Source organism: Lingula anatina, chromosome 6 (genome assembly GCF_051362555.1).
Source record: "Lingula anatina isolate TDL-2025a chromosome 6, LinAna3.0, whole genome shotgun sequence".
NCBI classification, from domain to species: Eukaryota; Metazoa; Brachiopoda; class Lingulata; order Lingulida; family Lingulidae; genus Lingula; species Lingula anatina.
This window is the reverse complement of record NC_141772.1, coordinates 14,703,736-14,723,984: the sequence shown is the minus strand read 5'-3', so window position 1 is coordinate 14,723,984 and position 20,249 is coordinate 14,703,736. Positions and strand designations below refer to the sequence as shown.

The 20,249-nt window shown below is 36.6% G+C and overlaps 3 protein-coding genes across 7 annotated transcripts in view; all 3 read right to left on the bottom strand.

Moving 5' to 3' along the window:
- Window positions 1-2,623, bottom strand: part of LOC106154118 (uncharacterized) — a 52,755-nt gene extending 50,132 nt beyond the window's left edge. For 2 of the 5 annotated variants that reach the window (XM_087014873.1, XM_087014876.1), the window contains exon 1: window positions 1,836-2,623. The gene's annotated coding sequence lies outside the window, so the exon portion shown is untranslated. The remainder of the gene's footprint in view (window positions 1-1,835) is intronic. The other 3 variants (XM_087014878.1, XM_087014877.1, XM_087014879.1) reach the window with 2 other exon arrangements.
- Window positions 2,624-11,156: 8,533 nt separating this feature from the next.
- LOC106159908 (uncharacterized) lies at window positions 11,157-13,689 on the bottom strand. The gene is made up of 3 exons (XM_013536355.2): window positions 13,498-13,689; window positions 11,997-12,236; window positions 11,157-11,766 (listed from the first exon to the last, which is right to left on the bottom strand). The coding sequence occupies exons 1-3, from the start codon at window positions 13,559-13,561 to the stop codon at window positions 11,756-11,758; spliced, it is 315 nt and encodes a 104-aa protein (XP_013391809.2). The 5' UTR covers window positions 13,562-13,689; the 3' UTR covers window positions 11,157-11,755.
- Window positions 13,690-16,880: 3,191 nt separating this feature from the next.
- On the bottom strand, window positions 16,881-19,787 carry LOC147761221 (uncharacterized). Its single transcript, XM_087016176.1, has 6 exons — window positions 19,653-19,787; window positions 18,612-18,700; window positions 18,094-18,166; window positions 17,883-17,949; window positions 17,363-17,484; window positions 16,881-17,002 (listed from the first exon to the last, which is right to left on the bottom strand). The coding sequence occupies exons 2-5, from the start codon at window positions 18,692-18,694 to the stop codon at window positions 17,366-17,368; spliced, it is 342 nt and encodes a 113-aa protein (XP_086872302.1). The 5' UTR covers window positions 18,695-18,700; window positions 19,653-19,787; the 3' UTR covers window positions 16,881-17,002; window positions 17,363-17,365.
- Between the last annotated feature and the right edge of the window lie 462 nt (window positions 19,788-20,249).

Below are 20,249 nucleotides of genomic sequence, written 5' to 3'. Positions count from 1 at the left end.
TGAAGTACTTTTATCTCATAACAGGGTGGAGCTCTTTACATGAACATATCTCTATACATTATTGGAATCCATGTAGGTTGTTTATGTCAACCTATTGAGCATTAGAAATCGGGCTAGGCCCACTAAGACAGAAATTTTCTGTCTTTTTTCTACCTGGTTCGAACATTTATTTGAAGAAAAATGTCACTACGTTATTACTTTAGTTAAGCTAGGATTTAAAGACATTTTTTTTTCTAATCCACAGGAACGTCGAAATTAAAAGCGTAAGGTTATTAATCATGCAAACAAAGTGCAACTTGATTACTGCTGAATCAACGAACTCGTGGTACTAATTTTCATTTTTTGTCTCCATGTCAGGGGAATTATCCGTAACAATTGCAATCGAGAAAATGATACCCGCGAGGTGAACAAACACATAGAGCACGACACAGGTTTTGAAAAATTGCCAAAATGATACAAAAAATGATATGCGAACAAAATTATTCAGTATATTATCTGATTGTGATTTATATGCGACTTCCGTATACGGATATTTACCTGATTATAACGCACGACTCTCTATAGATATAGTCTGATGGTTGTGGGCCTGTTTTTCAGCTGGCAGGGCGTCACGCCTTAAGGGCAAAGGGTATCAGCTGTTAAAAAACATACCTGAAGCGCTACTCATTGAAGCACCAGGTTGTTGTAAGCTGTGAATGTCCGTGTTTTAGCTACCGGGGTGAATCTCACCACACATCTAATGGCCAACATCCAACTTTTTTAGAGACAGGCTTTTAATTTTTTATGTATTTAGATTTTGGAAATAATATGACGTTTATTAAATCTCTTTGATTTTTCTTCAGTTTCATCAGTTTTGGATGTTTTATTCATATTTAAATTCTCTCTCTCTCTCTCTCTCTCTCTCTCTCTCTCTCTCTCTCACACACACACACACACACACACACACACACACACTTTGTCTTCATTTTTAACGAGCTGTGGCAATATTTCTTTCTTTATAAAAGGCCACTGCAAATAACATGTGCATTCCGTTTCGTCTCCGAATACACGTTGTAGTGGTACCAACTACACCCACTGAATGCTGTGGTACTAACTTCAGGTCAGTCGGAATCAACATTTAATATATCGGTGCTATGCCATTTTCAAGTTTGGTCAACCAAGGAGACAAAAAGAACCCCTTTTTCAGAAATAGCCCCCCCCCCACACACACACATACACACAAAAAAGAGACTTTGAAATTACCGGCTTACATGTAGGTTGATAAATTATTAACGGGCACAGCCCAAGACTTCCCTATTGGCTTGTGCCACAGGAATCCACACACCTGATACAGATGTTAAGCAAGTGACAAAATGCGACCAAAACGCCACATTGCCGAAAGCATCACATTAACTGACCCCCGCCATTTCAATTAATGTCACTTAAATATCGCACCTTAACATAACGCCTACCTTTGGCAAGCGGCATTTAGCATATCATGGGAACATATTCATCATAGACTATGATAAAAGATGGGTAAACATTGGTGGGTCCTGATACACTTTTCGCCATACTCAAACGCACAATGTTCTAAAGATGTGATAATCTACAATGTACCATACTAATTAATAAGTAAAACAGCAACATGTAAAAATGCTGTCCGAAGTCCATTAAGAAATTCTAACAATGTGACTCTGTAGGTCTTTCTATATCTAAAAAATCTCATTTACAAAGTAGGAATATATTTTATACTGTCTTATGATTTATATACAATGAATGACATGTACATTGTACCCTGATCATATTAGTTATATGCGGGGAATCGGGCTACTTTGTTGGTGTCTGTTGTCACTTACCTCTCAGTTCAGCATGTTGATATTCCTCTTTAGTGTAGATAATTCCTCTTGCCTATTTAATTCAATAATTTTCCGCTGTGACTTGACCCTGAAAGTGTCTTTTACAACCGTCGTTTGTCTAGAAGTTGAATCAAAGAACGACGTGCGATAATCCTCGGTAACGTACTCGGTAGCAGACGATCTTTCTTCCTCTCTCCTATCGTCCTAGTCTCAGTGTGTGTTTGAATTTAACTTCTCCCCTTTGAAATAATTCAACTTTCTATTAAACTTAATAATGGATTAAGAGCCCTTCGGTACTCCTGGATTACAAAATCACACCTTGGATAAACTGTTGAGGTACTAATTGGTCCGAATCCATGAGTTTATCCCTCCAGGACAAAACAATCCACCTTGTTTTAGACTCTGTACTCTCAAACTGAGTTACACCAAGTCGAACGGTATCTCCGCACCAAATGGAAGTGACGTCAATTTTGAAGTGAGGAATTACAATAGCAGAGTCACCAAAATTGGGTCTTATCGCCTCCGTGGGTAAACTCCATTAATGGGTCTGCGGTGACAGGTGACACGTGAGTGTCGTCGTAGCGTTTCAGGTACCCCCACGCTCTGTCAGGCTTAATTCTTAATCCTTTTGGTTTAATAAACGCACGGGATTACTATTAATCAAATTTGAAACTTGGAACTGTTTTCTCTAACGCTCAAACGCACCGCGAGAGTTTCCCTCGCTCCCCTTTTTATCAGAGAACTACCTATTTACTTGTATACAGTGGCAACCTAGCCCGCTTAATCATACTACCTGTTCTAATCCGGCACATCTGACCTCTCAACCGGGGGTCAGGGCGCTATACCCGCACATTAGATGACAGTGTAGCGCGTGACGCGGTCTCTTTACGACTTCATATGATGGTGTACAAATGTAGTCAATAGATGTGCATATATGCCATGGACTAAAATGATAGTGGAAATGAAATAAAGAAAAAAATTGAAATAATTTGTGACCTGGATCCGGAGCGGCGTGGGGGTATGAGTATAATAATTCTTTGCAGGCAAAGAGAAGGGGTGACATTAATAGTTTGCCGAAGAAATAAAAACCAGAGAGAGAGAGAGAGAGAGAGAGAGACTTACATGAAAGTGGATACTACATTAAGCAATATTCTGCTGTCTCTTAAATTCTTTTAAACAATAAACATCTACTGGTAGCATCGCACGCACGTTCATCTCAGCGACCAATAGCATGCTCTAATCGCAGACTCATCAGTAATATAAACCATTTTGCCAGACAATGCTTGTCTTTCCAACAATAAAAAAGGTCAAGTTACTCAGATGCCGAGAGTGAACGAGTGTATGCACTATCTCGATTTTTCTATTACGTACATGTAATGTTTTTTCTCTTGACTAATGGAGAGTATTAAAATTCACTGTGATGTTAATAATAGGTTTGGATGATGTCTAGTGACAGACATTAGCTAAAATATAATTGAAAATTTAATTCCGTATTGTAGAGTCGATCAACAACGGGTGCGATGTTATCATGGCTTTAGTGCAATAATATTTATTCACAAGGAGAAGAAAGAAACGTGTTTACGCAATGTGTAATATGTACGCAAGAAGAAAGAAAGATGTTTACCTAATGAGCAATAGGTACGGTATGTTTTGTAAAAGATCGAGGATACCCGGAAGTGGATGAGAGCCTCATCCCACCTTCACCCTACCCTCCGTGGCCACTGAATCCGCCTAGCCAATAATCAGGCCACGTTGCTACAAGTACATATTTTAAAACATGAGAACTATTTTTCCAAAAATAAATAATGCGAAGTTGCAGACGTATGCAAAAAAAAAACAAAGTTCAGAAAAAGAACATTCAAATTACAGTGGAAACTTTCACTTGCGGATGCGTTAAAGAACAGCTAATGGTATTCTAATTTTTCATTCACCCTGTACAATTCGTGGTCTGTGAAATCTCGTGTTCAATGACGGTGAAACACAACGGTACACTCAACGGTTCATTGTTGGTTTTCTTCCCTAAAATCCATAAATTATATGATCACTTTAAAAAAGATAGAGCACCGGTACAACACATCCATTTCTATGCGGTTCGAGTATATGTTTCCTTTTAATCTATTTATATTTTATTTTTCCTCGTTATTTAAAGCCGTTACAGCCCATAGAAGAGAAACGTCCGGAATGAACTCTTGTATTGGGCGTCGATTATAACCTCATCAATCTACCCTTATCTTAAAAGATTTCATTTTTCTAAAGAGAAACATGCCGAAAACCTTCAGCGACTATCATAAACCCACGCAGCTTTAAATTAACGCGATGTCTATGAAACTAGTTATAATTTAAGCATGAACCCGATATTGACGAATTGGCTTAAATGAAAGAGTGACTCAGCAACAGATTATGTAAGCTTTGCTGTTTAGGCCTCCAGTTATCGAACTAAGCCAACATTATGTTCAAATTTGTAAATGGGAGGCCCAAGTTGGAGACAGGTTTTTTCAAGCGCGTTTTTCTCCACTCCTCCGCAATTTGACCTTCCTGATTGATTTGTTCATGTCGGCAATGGATTTGAATTCATCTTTCGGCATTTTTATCCGTCACTTTTGTAAATATACAGTATGTAACAGATTTGAAGACAACAAAATTAATCTTAATAACTGTACCTAATGATATAGTCTTTGAATAGCGAAAATGAATTCGGAGATTTAATAATGCAGTGGATAAAAAGAGCAAAAAACGTAAACTGTAATAATATGCTTGAAACAAACCCTCAAACAAAGAGTAATAGAAACCTTAGAAACATAACAAAACCGATAAAAAGGCACTGAATGGTCGAACAACGAGAATGTGGGTATGAAAAATAGGTGTAAGTTATTCGTAGAGCGAGGGGGTTGAAAAAAGTCTAGAATATGCAGGTTGGGTTGCTCAATGAATGCGATAGATGTGCACTAATAACACAATCGTTGTAAAAAGAAAGGGGAACTGGGTATGTTAAACAGGAGTTTTTTTTTCTCAAACAACTTTCTTATAGCTTAACAGTAAATAAACCGCTTCTTGTAAAACTACTTGTAGGTCTATAAATAGTTTTCGATCATTTCGACATTTTCGAATGGGGAATTTTGAAGTATATATACCTTATCCTTTCAATAATTACTTTTGACAAAGTTTCACAATTTTTGGAAAAGAAGTTCTGGAGAACCTGGGCATTGATCCCAGTACATCTCACATGCTAAGCAAGCGTTCTACCATTTGAGCTAGATCCCCTTCTTGCCCGCAAACATTCCTCTAATGTATTTGTTCATCTCTAAAGTGGTTCCTCAATGCATATAGATTAACATTTACATGGTGTTCAAGTCATATTGTGATTGTTAATTATCACACACATATACAGCGTAGAGATACACATTTTCACAATATTCATCAAATATCTACATTTTTTTTTTTTTTTTTTTGTTTTGTTTTGTTTTTATGTAATCGAGAACCTTACTATATACAACGTTTCCCTCGGAAATTCCAGCAGATAAAAGTTCTAAACAAAATGTTTGATTCTTTCAAGTTTTTTCACCAAATGATTCAAGTTTTAAATGGCGCTTATCTTCTTCCTCATTACAAAAGGGAAAGAATCGGACATATGGGGGAACTTTGGCCTATCTTTACTACATCCATTCAATAATAACTTTTGACATAGTTTTACAATTATTTGGAAAAGAATTTCTGGAGAACCTGGGCATTGATCCCAGTACCTCTCACATGCTAAGCGAGCGCTCTACCATTTGAGCTAGATCCCCTTCAAACCTTCCTTTTCAACTGTATTTGTTCATCTTTAAAGTGGTTCCTCAACGCACATAAATTTACATTTACGTGATGTTCAAGTCATATTGTGATTGTTAATTGTAACGCACATGCACAGCGTCGATATACACATTTTCACACTTATCAACACATTTTTGTACAATTTTGTTTTTTGTTTTGTTTTGTTTTTATGTTATTGAGAACCTTACTATATACAACGTTTCCCTCGGAAATTCCAGCAGATAAAAGTTCTAAACAAAATGTTTGATTCTTTCAAGTTTTTTCACCAAATGATTCAAGTTTTAGATGGAGCTTATCTTCTTCCTCATTACAAAACGGAAAGAATCGGTAATTTGGGGGATATTTGGCCTACCTTTGCTACATCCATTCAATAATTACTTTTGACATAGTTTTACAATTATTTGGAAAAGAATTTCTGGAGAACCTGGGCATTGATCCCAGTACCTCTCACATGCTAAGCGAGCGCTCTACCATTTGAGCTAGATCCCCTTCATACCCGCCTTTTCAACTGTATTTGTTCATCTCTAAAGTGGTTTCTCAACGCACATAAATTTACATTAACGTGATGTTCAAGTCATATTGTGATTGTTAATTATAACGCACATGCACAGCGTCGATATACACATCTTCACACTTTTCAACACATTTTTGTACAATTTTTTTTTTGTTTTGTTTTGTTTTTATGTAATTGAGAACCTTACTATATACAACGTTTCCCTCGGAAATTCCAGCAGATAAAAGTTCTAAACAAAATGTTTGATTCTTTCAAGTTTTTTCACCAAATGATTCAAGTTTTAAATGGCGCTTATCTTCTTCCTCATTACAAAAGGGAAAGATTCGGACATATGGGGGAACTTTGGCCTACCTTTACTACATCCATTCAATAATAACTTTTGACATAGTTTTACAATTATTTGGAAAAAAAATTCTGGAGAACCTGGGCATTGATCCCAGTACCTCTCACATGCTAAGCGAGCGCTCTACCATTTGAGCTAGATCCCCTTCATACCCTCCTTTCAACTGTATTTGTTCATCTTTAAAGTGGTTCCTCAACGCACATAAATTTACATTTACGTGATGTTCAAGTCATATTGTGATTGTTAATTGTAACGCACATGCACAGCGCGGATATACACATTTTCACATCAATTTTCTTTTTATGTTATTGAGAACCTTACTATATACAACGTTTCCCTCGGAAATTCCAGCAGATAAAAGTTCTAAACAAAATGTTTGATTCTTTCAAGTTTTTTCACCAAATGATTCAAGTTTTAGATGGAGCTTATCTTCTTCCTCATTACAAAACGGAAAGAATCGGTAATTTGGGGGATATTTGGCCTACCTTTGCTACATCCATTCAATAATTACTTTTGACATAGTTTTACAATTATTTGGAAAAGAATTTCTGGAGAACCTGGGCATTGATCCCAGTACCTCTCACATGCTAAGCGAGCGCTCTACCATTTGAGCTAGATCCCCTTCATACCCGCCTTTTCAACTGTATTTGTTCATCTCTAAAGTGGTTTCTCAACGCACATAAATTTACATTTACGTGATGTTCAAGTCATATTGTGATTGTTAATTATAACGCACATGCACAGCGTCGATATACACATTTTCACACTTTTCAACACATTTTTGTACAATTTTTTTTTGTTTTGTTTTGTTTTTATGTAATTGAGAACCTTACTATATACAACGTTTCCCTCGGAAATTCCAGCAGATAAAAGTTCTAAACAAAATGTTTGATTCTTTCAAGTTTTTTCACCAAATGATTCAAGTTTTAGATGGAGCTTATCTTCTTCCTCATTACAAAGCGGAAAGAATCGGACATATGGGGGAACTTTGGCCTACCTTTACTACATCCATTCAATAATAACTTTTCAACACATTTTTGTACATTTTTTTTTGTTTTGTTTTGTTTTTATGTAATTGAGAACCTTACTATATACAACGTTTCCCTCGGAAATTCCAGCAGATAAAAGTTCTAACCAAAATTTTTGATTCTTTCAAGTTTTTTCACCAAATGATTCAGGTTTTAAATGGCGCTTATCTTCTTCCTCATTACAAAAGGGAAAGAGTTGATCATATGGGGGAATCTTGGAGTGCCTATACCTCATCCATTCAATAATAACTTCTGACATAGTTTCACAATTTGTTTGGAAAAGAATTTCTGGAGAACCTGGGCATTGATCCCAGTACCTCTCACATGCTAAGCGAGCGCTCTACCATTTGAGCTAGATCCCCTTCATACCAAGAAGGTTTTCTCAACTGTATTTGTTCATCTTTAAAGTGGTTCCTCAACGCACATAAATTTACATTTACGTGATGTTCAAGTCATATTGTGATTGTTAATTGTAACGCACATGCACAGCGTCGATATACACATTTTCACACTTATCAACACATTTTTGTACAATTTTTCAATTTTGTTTTTATGTAATTGAGAACCTTACTATATACAACGTTTCCCTCGGAAATTCCAGCAGATAAAAGTTCTAACCAAAATGTTTGATTCTTTCAAGTTTTTTCACCAAATGATTCAAGTTTTAAATGGCGCTTATCTTCTTCCTCATTACAAAACGGAAAGAATCGGTAATTTGGGGGATATTTGGCCTACCTTTGCTACATCCATTCAATAATAACTTTTGACATAGTTTTACAATTATTTGGAAAAGAAATTCTGGAGAACCTGGGCATTGATCCCAGTACCTCTCACATGCTAAGCGAGCGCTCTACCATTTGAGCTAGATCCCCTTCATACCCGCCTTCTCAACTGTATTTGTTCATCTCTAATGTGGTTTCTCAACGCACATAAATTTACATTTACGTGATGTTCAAGTCATATTGTGATTGTTAATTGTAACGCACATGCACAGCGTCGATATACACATTTTCACACTTTTCAACACATTTTTGTACAATTTTTTTTTTGTTTTGTTTTGTTTTTATGTAATTGAGAACCTTACTATATACAACGTTTCCCTCGGAAATTCCAGCAGATAAAAGTTCTAACCAAAATTTTTGATTCTTTCAAGTTTTACACCAAATGATTCAGGTTTTAAATGGCGCTTATCTTCTTCCCCATTACAAAAGGGAAAGAGTTGATCATATGGGGGAATTTTGGAGTGCCTATACCTCATCCATTCAATAATAACTTCTGACATAGTTTCACAATTTGTTTGGAAAAGAATTTCTGGAGAACCTGGGCATTGATCCCAGTACCTCTCACATGCTAAGCGAGCGCTCTACCATTTGAGCTAGATCCCCTTCATGCCAAAAAGGTTTTCTCAACTGTATTTGTTCATCCCTAAAGTGGTTCCTCAACGCACATAAATTTACATTTACGTGATGTTCAAGTCATATTGTGATTGTTAATTGTAACGCACATGCACAGCGTCGAGATACACATTTTCATACTTGTTCATAACATAAAGTCAAGGGTGGGTTTTCAGGGAGAATTTTGGAGTGACTATGCTTCATCCTTAGAATTGTACATTAGATTTTCAATTTAAGCAAATAGAAAATCTGGAGAACCTAGGCATTTATCTCAGTACCTTTCATATGTATAGTTTGTCGTTGGCAAATTGCAAATTCCAACAGTTATATGATCTGATCACAATGGTTTGGAGTTCCTGTGCCTCACCATCAATAGCAGAATTGTACATAGTTTCACAATTAAAAAATGAACTCTGGAGAACCTGGGCATTGATCCCAGTTCCTCTCACATGCTAAGCGAGCGCTCTACCATTTGAGCTAGATCCCCATCTGTCACCTTTCAAACGCCTTCCCTACTTTACGAATATCGCTGCACGTTTGCAGTTCATTACGATAAAACACGTCTTGCCTGACAAACACATATTAACAATGTTCTGTCCTTTATAACACTTCCTCACGCATTTCTAACAATACGTACACACGTGGTAAAGTAAGATAATTGATACAAATAACCATACATGTATATCCATTCTCATCTCTTTTCCAATGTAGGAGGCAATGCTCGGAAGTTCTGTGTGTTTGTATGTACGCTATCTTTAAATGTACATGTACCAGTAACTGTGTTGGTACATGTATTCAACATGAAGGGACTCATAAAAATACTAAAATGGTTGTCTCTTATCTTATTCACCAAGGATGCTGCTTTTTGCCTACGTTGGTTCGTCAGATAATAGCCTAACTCAAAAAGTTACCGACACGTTCTGATTTAGTTTCCATGATAGGTCAAACATTGTCTAACTCAATACAACCAACTACATTTTGGTGAAAATGATAAATTAATAACGAGAATAGAGGTGCCTGACTGAGGGGTGCAGTCTTGGCTGATTTTCTGGAACAGGGTATTTATAAATACAGTTGTTTCTTTCCAAAAAAAAAGTACTCTCAGTTATCTCGAAACATTTTCATGCTAAGTTAGCGCTCTACCATTTGAGCTAGATCCCCTTCTGACATATATTTTTACTTTTCTGACATATACTTTTACTTAGCTACATGTTTGTAACAAATTATGATACTGTATGTCTTGTCTGACAAAACAGGCCTAAGAAAAATTGTCATTTATATTTGTTCCGTAATTACACTATATCACGCATTTCTAAAAAAACGTACACACGCAGTAAGAACACACAGTAATGATCCTTACATCCAGTCTCAAAATATTTTACCAGCTGCAGAAATGTGCTCATTTTAACGAACGTTGTGTTAGATTAAGTACTTAACTTATCCGTTAACTGCTCTGTATGGGCATGCAACTGAAGAGGAAAAAATTGGGAAGGTTAATTTAGACGACGAGTGAAGTGATTGGGACAGATATCTTGCATGTGTTTTTATTGAATATGTTTATTTTCTAGAGTGTAATATTTGGAAGAAAATAAAAATAGAAATAAAATGATTAGTGTCTATAATGAGGATGAATTTCCATCCAGTTCAAACTCTTTTGAATTTCTTTGGGAAAGCAACTCTAGCCTTTTAGTTTTTAAAGATAGTAAACAATTGTTTTCGTAGGTTTTATCCCTAAGCCGTACCCCGATGCACAAAAGGTACATGTAAAACGCTAATCATGCAGCTACAAAAGGATACTCAAATACATTGTAACAATAATTTTCCATTTCTTTTTAACCAGTTTTTTCATGCTGAATCTTGTTTTCCTAGATTCGCCCACACCACCGCAGGGCTTTTGGGCAAGCACGGAATGTGTAAGGAGGTGATTTTCCCGGCATCTTTTTAGACAAACCCAGGTGAGTATGTTGTGTTATGCATGATGGTTAAAACCCAAACTTCCGGACCTCACACCGACGATTTTGTCACCAGACCAAGACATCTTGTTGAACAAGGGCCGAATCAACGTTAAAACACGTTATTTTCATGAGAAACAATTTGTTTTTAACAACTCCAATGCGCTTGCGAATATTTATCATATTCTCCATTTGAGACAACCGAATATGGGGGTTTAACGAACGCTTTCAGACAATTCAGATTCCAATTAATGCAGGTTTTTCCCATTCAACACAAACAAAACTGATATAGATATTTATTGAATACCATTATATCAAATACAAAGATATTCAAATCAATCGGTGATATGGTTCTATACACTGTTAGTTGTTTTTTAAAAGATTAAAAACTGATAAAAGAAATGGGATCCTCTCACACTGTTACTGGCAGCAATATGCATGTGGGTTGTAGATTATGATTTTTCCTCACCGGAGGTTTTTGATAAAAAAAGTGATGTTCAACATCATTCGGAAGCAAATCAACTTACAATAAAATATCTCCTACCCTAACATTTCATTACTATGTTCTGATAAGGTAAATTTAAAATGAAATGTAAAATATTTCAAGTGCGTTACGCTCTCGTCTCAATGGTCAGTACTGACAAAAAAGTTACAATCCATTCGTGACTGCTTCATAAAATTTTTAACATTTTTGTTTTTGAATACCGAGTTATGCCGGCCTCGACTCTGTCTGGAGAGACACGAAAACGTCCCTTGATGGTTTTCATTACATGAGCGAGCAAATGCCATTCAAGCACGGTTCCTCTAGTCAGCTGTACACGCTTTCCAACTTCATAATTCTTGGCGGCGCAAATAGCTGTGGCTCTCTGCAGGTCCTTCCTAATGCCCGCCTGTAAATCAAAGTCGGTAACAATGTCATTTATTTCAGGTTCAAACGGAACAATGCTTACAGCATTAACTATGTTAATTGTAAGTATAATTTCAATCTTCGTGTTAAATATAGCAACAATGGTTTGGCTTACGGCCTATCCTTTCTCACTGATGATTTTAAACATTTTGAGAGAGAGAGAGAGAGAGAGAGAGAGAAAATAAAACTTCATTTAACCCAAGCATTTCTCACCTTGTGGTTCATGACTGTGACCACTTTGGCCACCGTGTCTTGGACCGCTGTGACCTCTGCGTCCACTGTGGCCTGTACCGCCGTGACCCCCGTGTCCACCGTGACCTCCACCGCCGTGACTTTCGTGTCCGTGGTGACCTCCGTGTCCGCCGTGACCGTATCCACCGTGACCTCCGTGTCCACCGTGACCTCCGTGTCCACCGTGACTTGTACCGTTATGTTTGCCATGAGCACCATTTACTGGAACAAACCAAAGAAAAACATAAGATTCTGTAATTTTTATTTTATTTTTCCCCAAACTAAAGCCATTTTACCTTTTCTTGGCACTGTTCTTACCACGCGTGCTACAAGTACATGGTTACAAGTACGTCTTCAGTATATCTCTATGTTAGGTACATCAGAAAAATTTTCAAACTGGTCAGAAAACTATAATACTTATATCGTCTGAAAAGTAATGCAAAAAACAGATGAATTCTTTTGGAATTTTTAAAATATTCCTACAAGCAACAAAGATATTGAAGTTTTTTAACTGCAAAATTTCACCAAAAGTGTCCACACTCTTCAGCTAAAAACCTGCAACTACTGACCAGCGGTGATCACTCAGCTGTAGCTGCTCTATATTAATCTAATGACCCAGAAACAAACCCAAATTGGCGACTGCACAAGCACATAACAGATCATGTACTATAAACATTGCGCATCAAATTAACTATACTTTGCATGGTTTAATTTTCATGATTTTTCTACTTAATATTGCAAATTTCATGAACTTTATTCATCATAAATTTCAAAAAATTCCAACCAGTAATTACCTGACTTTTTTTAACATTTTTTTGTCGAGGCAAAACTTCAAACGCCCTGAACTGACCGGATTTTACTCTTTGATTTACAGCTTATTTAATGGCTTATATTAGTTTTTTTTACGCGGCGCTAAAAGAGAGATTTAAAAAAGGGGTGTCATAGCGGTATCAGTTTCGCACTTCACTGCCTCACTGCCCCTGGATAGTTACTACTGTAGCGCCCCTAGCGGATTGTGATATACCTATCTATGTGCTCATTTTTTTTTTTTTTTGGGGGGGGGGATCCCCTATTTCACCGTGCGCGCTACAGGTTCGATGTCCTCATTTATTTGGGAAGATCCCCTATTCTAGTGCCAGTATCTTTACCAGTATGGTTTTGCTCAAGGGACCATATTTTACATTGTTACGATGGGAGAGCGTTTCTACCACTTCGGATAGACCTTGAAGGCCCTGCATGTCTGAATGCACACTTCCTTGTCCAGATGACTACGTCCTGCTATAATTGTAATCAAACAGTACATGCTTGACAATAGGGTTCAAACCTAAATGAATAAGATTCTTTTCCAAACCACGCCCCATTCTTCTTCTAAAAGGGTATGTGGCTGCAAATATCAGAAAATGATTTACATGTACTCCTAAACTCCAAACTGGTATTTGGTGAAATTAATCAATTCCTATAACACAGTGTCAAAATTTGTTACCTGCGTCCAGCGCCAGAAATACAAGCAACAAGACAAGAGCGTAACGTGTAGCAAGGATCCCCATGTTGATGTCTCAGAAGTCAGAATAAAGAGTGGTGCAAGAGTTCGCTGTATTTATAGTCACTGTCGGCCCAAATGAACACATCTCGCCCCGATTCACATGACTTTATGTGGTCTGGGCGAACACTTTTAGCGAACATCGAGTCGCCACCTGCTTCGCCACTGAGAAAGGTACTGACAATTCTACAAAATAACCTTGTCAATTATATTATTTTTTATTTTACTGCATTTATATTACTTCTCTATTTGTCCGTACATACTTTAGAGGATTTGATAGCAAGTATGAATTTGGAGCAATCATCTAAAGTTTGTTTATTCTGCAATGATACTCTGTATTTCTACGTTCCTTTTTGAGGGACAAATCAAGGTGTTTTGGTGAGGAATTCTCGCTGTACCGGTAGTATCATTCAACAGGACTTAAATCACGCGGCTTAGAGCAAACTGGGCATTGACAGCGCCCCAGTTCCAGGCCTAAACAACTACTAGACTCGGCACAGAAGGATCCTGAATTAACCGGTTTATCGGATCACACTACCCGTTTTCAAGGTGTGTGTCAGATCGCATTTTGGAGTATCAGTCAGAACACCGACAAAAATTGTTCTGGGGTACGATACTCCGAAATGTTAACCAGTTTCTCATCCCGTACACGTATGAACTGAAAACCCATGTTCTCAAACTGGACTGCGTTAAAAGGTTTAGAGTATGGAAATTGCCTTTATTAATTATTCTTTTTATTTGTTTTTATTGATTATTTATTTTTCTAACTGTTCTGTCTACGCTATTTGTCTATTTATCTATTTGAACTACGAAGCGTACGTGTGTGAATCAGCGTTAGGTGGGGCCCACGTTGAAATTTTAGGTGAATTTATCCAGTAGCAATCTAGGGGCACGAAAGCGGCAGAAGTTCCTGACATTGTTCAGTATGTTTTTATGTACAGACACAGATGTATAACAGACAAATTTTGATGTTGACTTTGCTGTTAATCCTAATGTATTTTTGCATCAGAATTGACAGTAAGTTATTTTGTGCACCATTTTGTTTCTGCTTTTTGTCTGTACATTTGACAGCTTTGCTGTCTCGTTTTTTTTTTTTTTTTTTTTTTTTTTTTTTTTTTTTTTTTTTTTTAACTAATGCTGCAGGGCTATGATCATGATCAGCAAGATAATAATAATTATATAACATACAGTAGCATCAATATAATATTGAGGACCCATTATGCTTATCAAAACCGAGGAGTGAAAAGAAAAAAATGTTTATTCCTGACTTTTAGAACCATATCATTGTGTGGGTGTGCGTGTTTATTATTATTATTATTATTATTGATCTATTTTAATTTTAATATGAAAGCAGAAAAGTAAACAACTAAGTGAAAAAAATCTGGAGAACCTGGGCATTGATCCCAGTACCTCTCACATGCTAAGCGAGCGCTCTACCATTTGAGCTAGATCCCCTTCATACAAATTTGGAGTTTGTTTTCCTGACTTTTTGTCCACGACGTGCCTCATCAACGCACATACGACGTACATTTACATTAACTTGATGTTCATATTGTGAATGGAAGCTGTCACGCACGCACACAAAGACACTGTCGAGACATCCATCCTCACAAAGAGGGAATTAGGCTCAATTCGACCATTGTTCCAAATAAAGAATAACTTTTCCTTTTTATTAAGTCTCTTCAAACTTTCAAACTGATTTTTGTTTTATTTGCGCAAATTGCAGAGAGTTGGGTTCTGGTAAATTACCAAACCCAACTAATAAAGATAATAATCATAATATTGGGATCTTTGAAATGCTTTTTTTACTTTTAACTTGCTAAGTTAGATTGGCTTGCTTTTAAACATGCTTTTTAAAAACCTAATGGACACATTTGAAACAAAAATATATCTGAGATTATGGGATAGAATTAACATTTCTTTTTTCCAAGGGAAAAATGTCTGTAGAACATGGACAATGATCCAAGTACTCCCCTTATACTGGCAAATTACAGGATGCGACAAGCTACGGTATGCACTGTCCCAACGTAAATCCTTTGAATGAGAGAAAAGTTTCATTAGCTCTGTATGTATCAATTCAAATTGTTGTTTTTCTTTTTATCAAGAGCTTGTAAAATATGTGGGTATTACCTCCAATATTTCTGTGACTGTCAGTCACCATCATCAGGGAGTAAATGACTAGGGTCATTTCACCTGGAATGAAAATCCAGGTCAATTGCCCCTAATCACTGGCCTTGTGTTGTTACTGTTATATCCTCCCCTCGGGGCTCCTCTGCATCCCTCTGGAGCATCGTGAGGTCCCCTGATGATGGTGACTGACAGTCACAGAAATATTGGAGGTAATACCCACATATTTTACAAGCTTTTGATAAAAAGAAAAACAATAATTTGAATTGAATCCTTTGCTTTAGTCAATTTCCTGTTCTAATTTTTTCGTAAAAAAACCCCAGGAAAATGGAATGTCTAGTTTCAAACTATGCTTATTAAACCGTCTTTTTGCATTAATCTTTCTATTTCTTTAATTTACTATCTTTTTTTTTTTTTTTTTTTTTTTTTTTTTTTTTTTTTTTTTGATTGATTGATTGGTTTTTCTCCTATTCCAGCTAAATAAATGTGCAGCTGATCCTGATAATAATACAGCAAGAACCAAGATGTTAAGTTAAACCTGGTGACGTAGGCATGACTCCCCAGTACAAACTCATGTTTTTTATCAAATTATTTTTCTGTCTACTTCAGTCAATATGCGTGATCTAATGCACTTTTTTTAATCTTCTCAGTTTGACATCGAGGAGAAAACATACGATGCTGTAGCTGATGAGTTGGACGACCCTGCGCTGGTGAAACCAGGATTTTACGAAGGGGGAGGGGAGGAGGTACACAAGGACAACGGATTTTGACTCCATTACCTGGCTAGTATAAAATAGTACACAAGGACAATTCCACAATGCATGTTTATGTACCGGTAGGTTTTAAGGATGATATTGTCTCGTTTGGTTCGTTATACTTTTTTTTCTTTTTTTTTGGGGGGGGGGGGGGGGGGGTTCAGACTTACATAAGTAGCTGAGGGTTGCGTTGTATCGATCAACTGAATAAATAGATATTAAGGATATTGCTTAAAGTAACCTTTAAATAACAATTAACCGTACACCGCATTTTGCCCATTCTTTTGTTACAACAGCTGAAAAGTTTTTGTATCACTGCGACGGTCGTAATTGTACTCGGTCTCGTATCTGATGCCTGCGTGTTGTCTCCGTCCATATCATTTTACTTTATAACTATGTACTGCTTGTTCAATTATCAATCAGTTTTCTTTTAAAAACAAAAAGTGAATTCATCTGCTTTATTTCCAATGTCGAAATGCTGCTGGTTGACAATAATTTCAGTGTTCAATCAGTCAATTTGAATCAAAAAATTTCATAATTAATACACGCGGGTCTTGTTATTGTATCTGAAAAAGAATATGAGAGTTTACATATAAACCGATTTTAGCATTATGATGTATTGACCGTAAGGTCAGATTTTACAATTTGGGAAATGCTGGGTTTAGAAACACCCCCTACCCCCGACCCCTCCCTGCCATCCGCCTGCATGGAAATTTGCCTGGTTGCCTATTACATTGTTTTTGTTCAACACCTTTTGTTTTTTTCTGAATTTTCCAATGTAAGAAAAAAGACTAGGTGTAGATGAAGTGGCCAGTAATTACTTAATTTTGTAAATATAAAAGCAATACTCAGTACATACACATTTAGTTAGTTAGTGATGAAAAATAGCGAAAGGTCTGTTAAAACTTTCCCAACAAAAAAGTTACCATTTAAGCCTTATTGCTGGGCAGATCCTCAAGCTCAGCTACGTCCTCCTCAGTCATATCGTCCAGCTCCTTGTCCAGCTGCGCATCCTCGGCGTCCGATGAGAGGTCCTGGTTCACAGGAGCTGAAATGGAAGAATTTTGAGAAAACTATTGGCAAAATCATTGCAAAGAGAGATCAACAGTTTCAAAGTACTTGTAGGATAAGCTAGGGTCTATACCTTGTGATTGTTGTAGCCACTTTGAGTATGTTTGTGTGCGTGCGTGCGTGCGAGAGAGAGAGAGAGAGAGAGAGAGAGAGAGAGAGAGAAGCTGGCCTGTGATCAGATCAAGTGACCGTGGAGATAATCCAGCTCTAATTAGAATGAAAACATCACGTTCATTCATGTCATCATCTCAGCGATTCGAAAATGGATGGTCACATACCACTTTTAAAGACAGTCAGTGACAAGATTTCTCTCCTAAAAACAACAATACTCTTTGTATAAGCAGAAAAAAACGAATTTTTTTCTCAAAAACATACCATTTACATCAAGCTCCGACATCTTTCCGTCTTGAACATCGCTCAACATGGCCCTCAGTCTTTTCTCCTGAAATCATTTGATATTTTCATCATTTAATTGAAAACTATGAAATCTTCTTTGCTCTCTTTCACCCATATTTTCCAAATCACGCTCCTTCCCTTTTCCTCTGATCGTTCTCTCTCTCTCTCTCTCACTCCGGGGTGTACTTACGTCATCAACTCCGTCGCCCAAGCAAGCCCACGGGTTATGCTTGCAATAGTGTCTGAACACCCTTCTGAAGAATCTGGAAATAGAGTGTGCTTAATTTTCATTTACTGTTCTATTTTTCGAGGTCAAAATATCCTGAAAATTTATCCACCCTTTCCTAACGTAACACACAGATTGGGCTTTTTAAAAATAAATGTTTCGTTCCCACACTAGCTTGGATAGAGTAGCATTCTTTAGGGTATGCAGTGTCACTAGTGCATTATTAATTCGATCATCTCATTTCTGGTTATGCTTACAATTAATTTATCTCCACTCAATATTCTGTTTAGCCTTTGCCTGATTCAAACTGAAATTGTTCATTATAACTGCAAACATAATAAAATTGACACGCCACCCATGCTTATCAAACCAAGAAGACTAAAATTATCTGAAATATTTCTATTTATTCTTTCGTCTTTTTTAAACCAAATTTTCCATAGAAATTGCTTTTGATTTTAAAATAAGCAAAACAGATTGCTTGCCGCCTTCTTCTAAAACTCTCTCCGTCCTGGACCATCGTAGCCACGACGACCACTAAAATGCCTATTAGCAGGTACAGCTTCATGGTAGACTGATAGGAGAAGAGAGAAATGGAGTGAGAAAAAACATAAAATGACATCTTCAAAAAATTACGTCAACGTTTTGTGAAAGGTAATGATTGATCTTGAACGTCTATTCAGTGCATATTTATCTGACCTTTTATAAACAAACAAAATTTCCTAGAAATATCAAATCCGTTCACCAACAAGGCACATCTAACCAAAACCGTTAAGAATGATAGCTGCTAATTTTCGAGTAACTTTTAGAATGGAGATAGAAACTTGTCAATTTTACTCGTTACGGTAAAATTAAAAAGAAAAAGCCCAAAACTGCTATATTGATGGCCATTTTCTACAAAATCTAATATATTTTGTTGACTAAGATATATATATATATATATATATTTTTGATATTTCAATATCTTTTTTTAACTATATAGTAACGGTCTAACATAGCGCGTCTAAAAGAATACTGGGCGTAGGTGGAAGTAACTTAAATAAGCTAGATTTCGATGGTTTTTATCTGCCACGCCTAAATGCAAGATCACACCCGAAAGGTTATACACGTACATGTAGTAATGAGAGATAGTTACGAGTATACATGTACGTGTGATGGCAGCATGAACATAATAATAGTTGAATATATTACTACAATTACGTTGATATTGGTTGTTAAACGGAAAACTTTCGAAAACCCAATCAAAATTAAATCTTTGCCCCAAAAATAACGACTCATGCTTCAGAATATTAATCGCTTCATGAGTGCATCGCTCAGAACGTCCTTGAAAGTAAATTTGAAGTCACGCAAATCAATCAGTATTTTCATTCACTCTATTAAAGATGTTTTTGTCGAATCAGTGGCTTGAAATACGCCATGTTACTATATCAAATTAGATGGTAAGCAATTATAAAACTTTGCCAAAATAGGCAGCTTCAATGTAATATTTAAAAAATAGCACCGTAAGCACGATGAAAACATCTCACCTTCAACAAGGAGCGCCTGGCACTGGTATCTTCAGCTGGGTATCTCTATCGTCTAGCGATATTGTTGACAAACCAGCTAATTCATCTCTCTTATATAGTATTCGTGTAGTAACTTTCCAAGTATTTAAATGAGTAACTAATTCTTTGAATGCAAATTCAATGCCATTTCTTTGTTGGGATTCTGGGAAATTTTAAGCTCTACGTTTCCCAGGAAATAGACAATAAATATAACCACATACTGAGATTAAAGGAACCTTCTATTATATTTACTTTCCATGAAACTCAAATAAAAATATTTAAGTATCATATTAATGATGTAGTTTTAGTAACTCAGTAAAGTAATTAGTCCTAAACAACCCAAAAAGACCGGCTAACTGATTTTACTCAATCTTCGTAAAACCAAGATAAATAATAAACTTTCTGATAAATGCAGATATAAGAAAAATGGCGGATCCACTAAATAGCTTGCCGCATATTCCCCTCATGGCTGAATAGATTCCCAGCGGGGATTACGCGGATTTGTTAGTCTGCGAATCAACTTTGAGCGCAGTCAGAACAGATGATTTGCAAATAAACTGATCCGCAGACTAAATAGGC

Excerpts from the sequence above, each read along its gene's own strand:
- LOC147761221 (XM_087016176.1), bottom strand. The coding sequence starts at position 18,694 with ATGAAGCTGTACCTGCTAATAGGCATTTTAGTGGTCGTCGTGGCTACG. Across the intron at positions 18,167-18,611 it reads GAGAGTTTTAGAAGAAGGCG|ATTCTTCAGAAGGGTGTTCA; the intron begins GCAAGCAATCTG and ends CTCTATTTCCAG. Across the intron at positions 17,485-17,882 it reads GTCGGAGCTTGATGTAAATG|CTCCTGTGAACCAGGACCTC; the intron begins GTATGTTTTTGA and ends CTTCCATTTCAG.
- LOC106159908 (XM_013536355.2), bottom strand. The coding sequence starts at position 13,561 with ATGGGGATCCTTGCTACACGTTACGCTCTTGTCTTGTTGCTTGTATTT. Across the intron at positions 12,237-13,497 it reads ATTTCTGGCGCTGGACGCAG|TAAATGGTGCTCATGGCAAA; the intron begins GTAACAAATTTT and ends GGTTTGTTCCAG.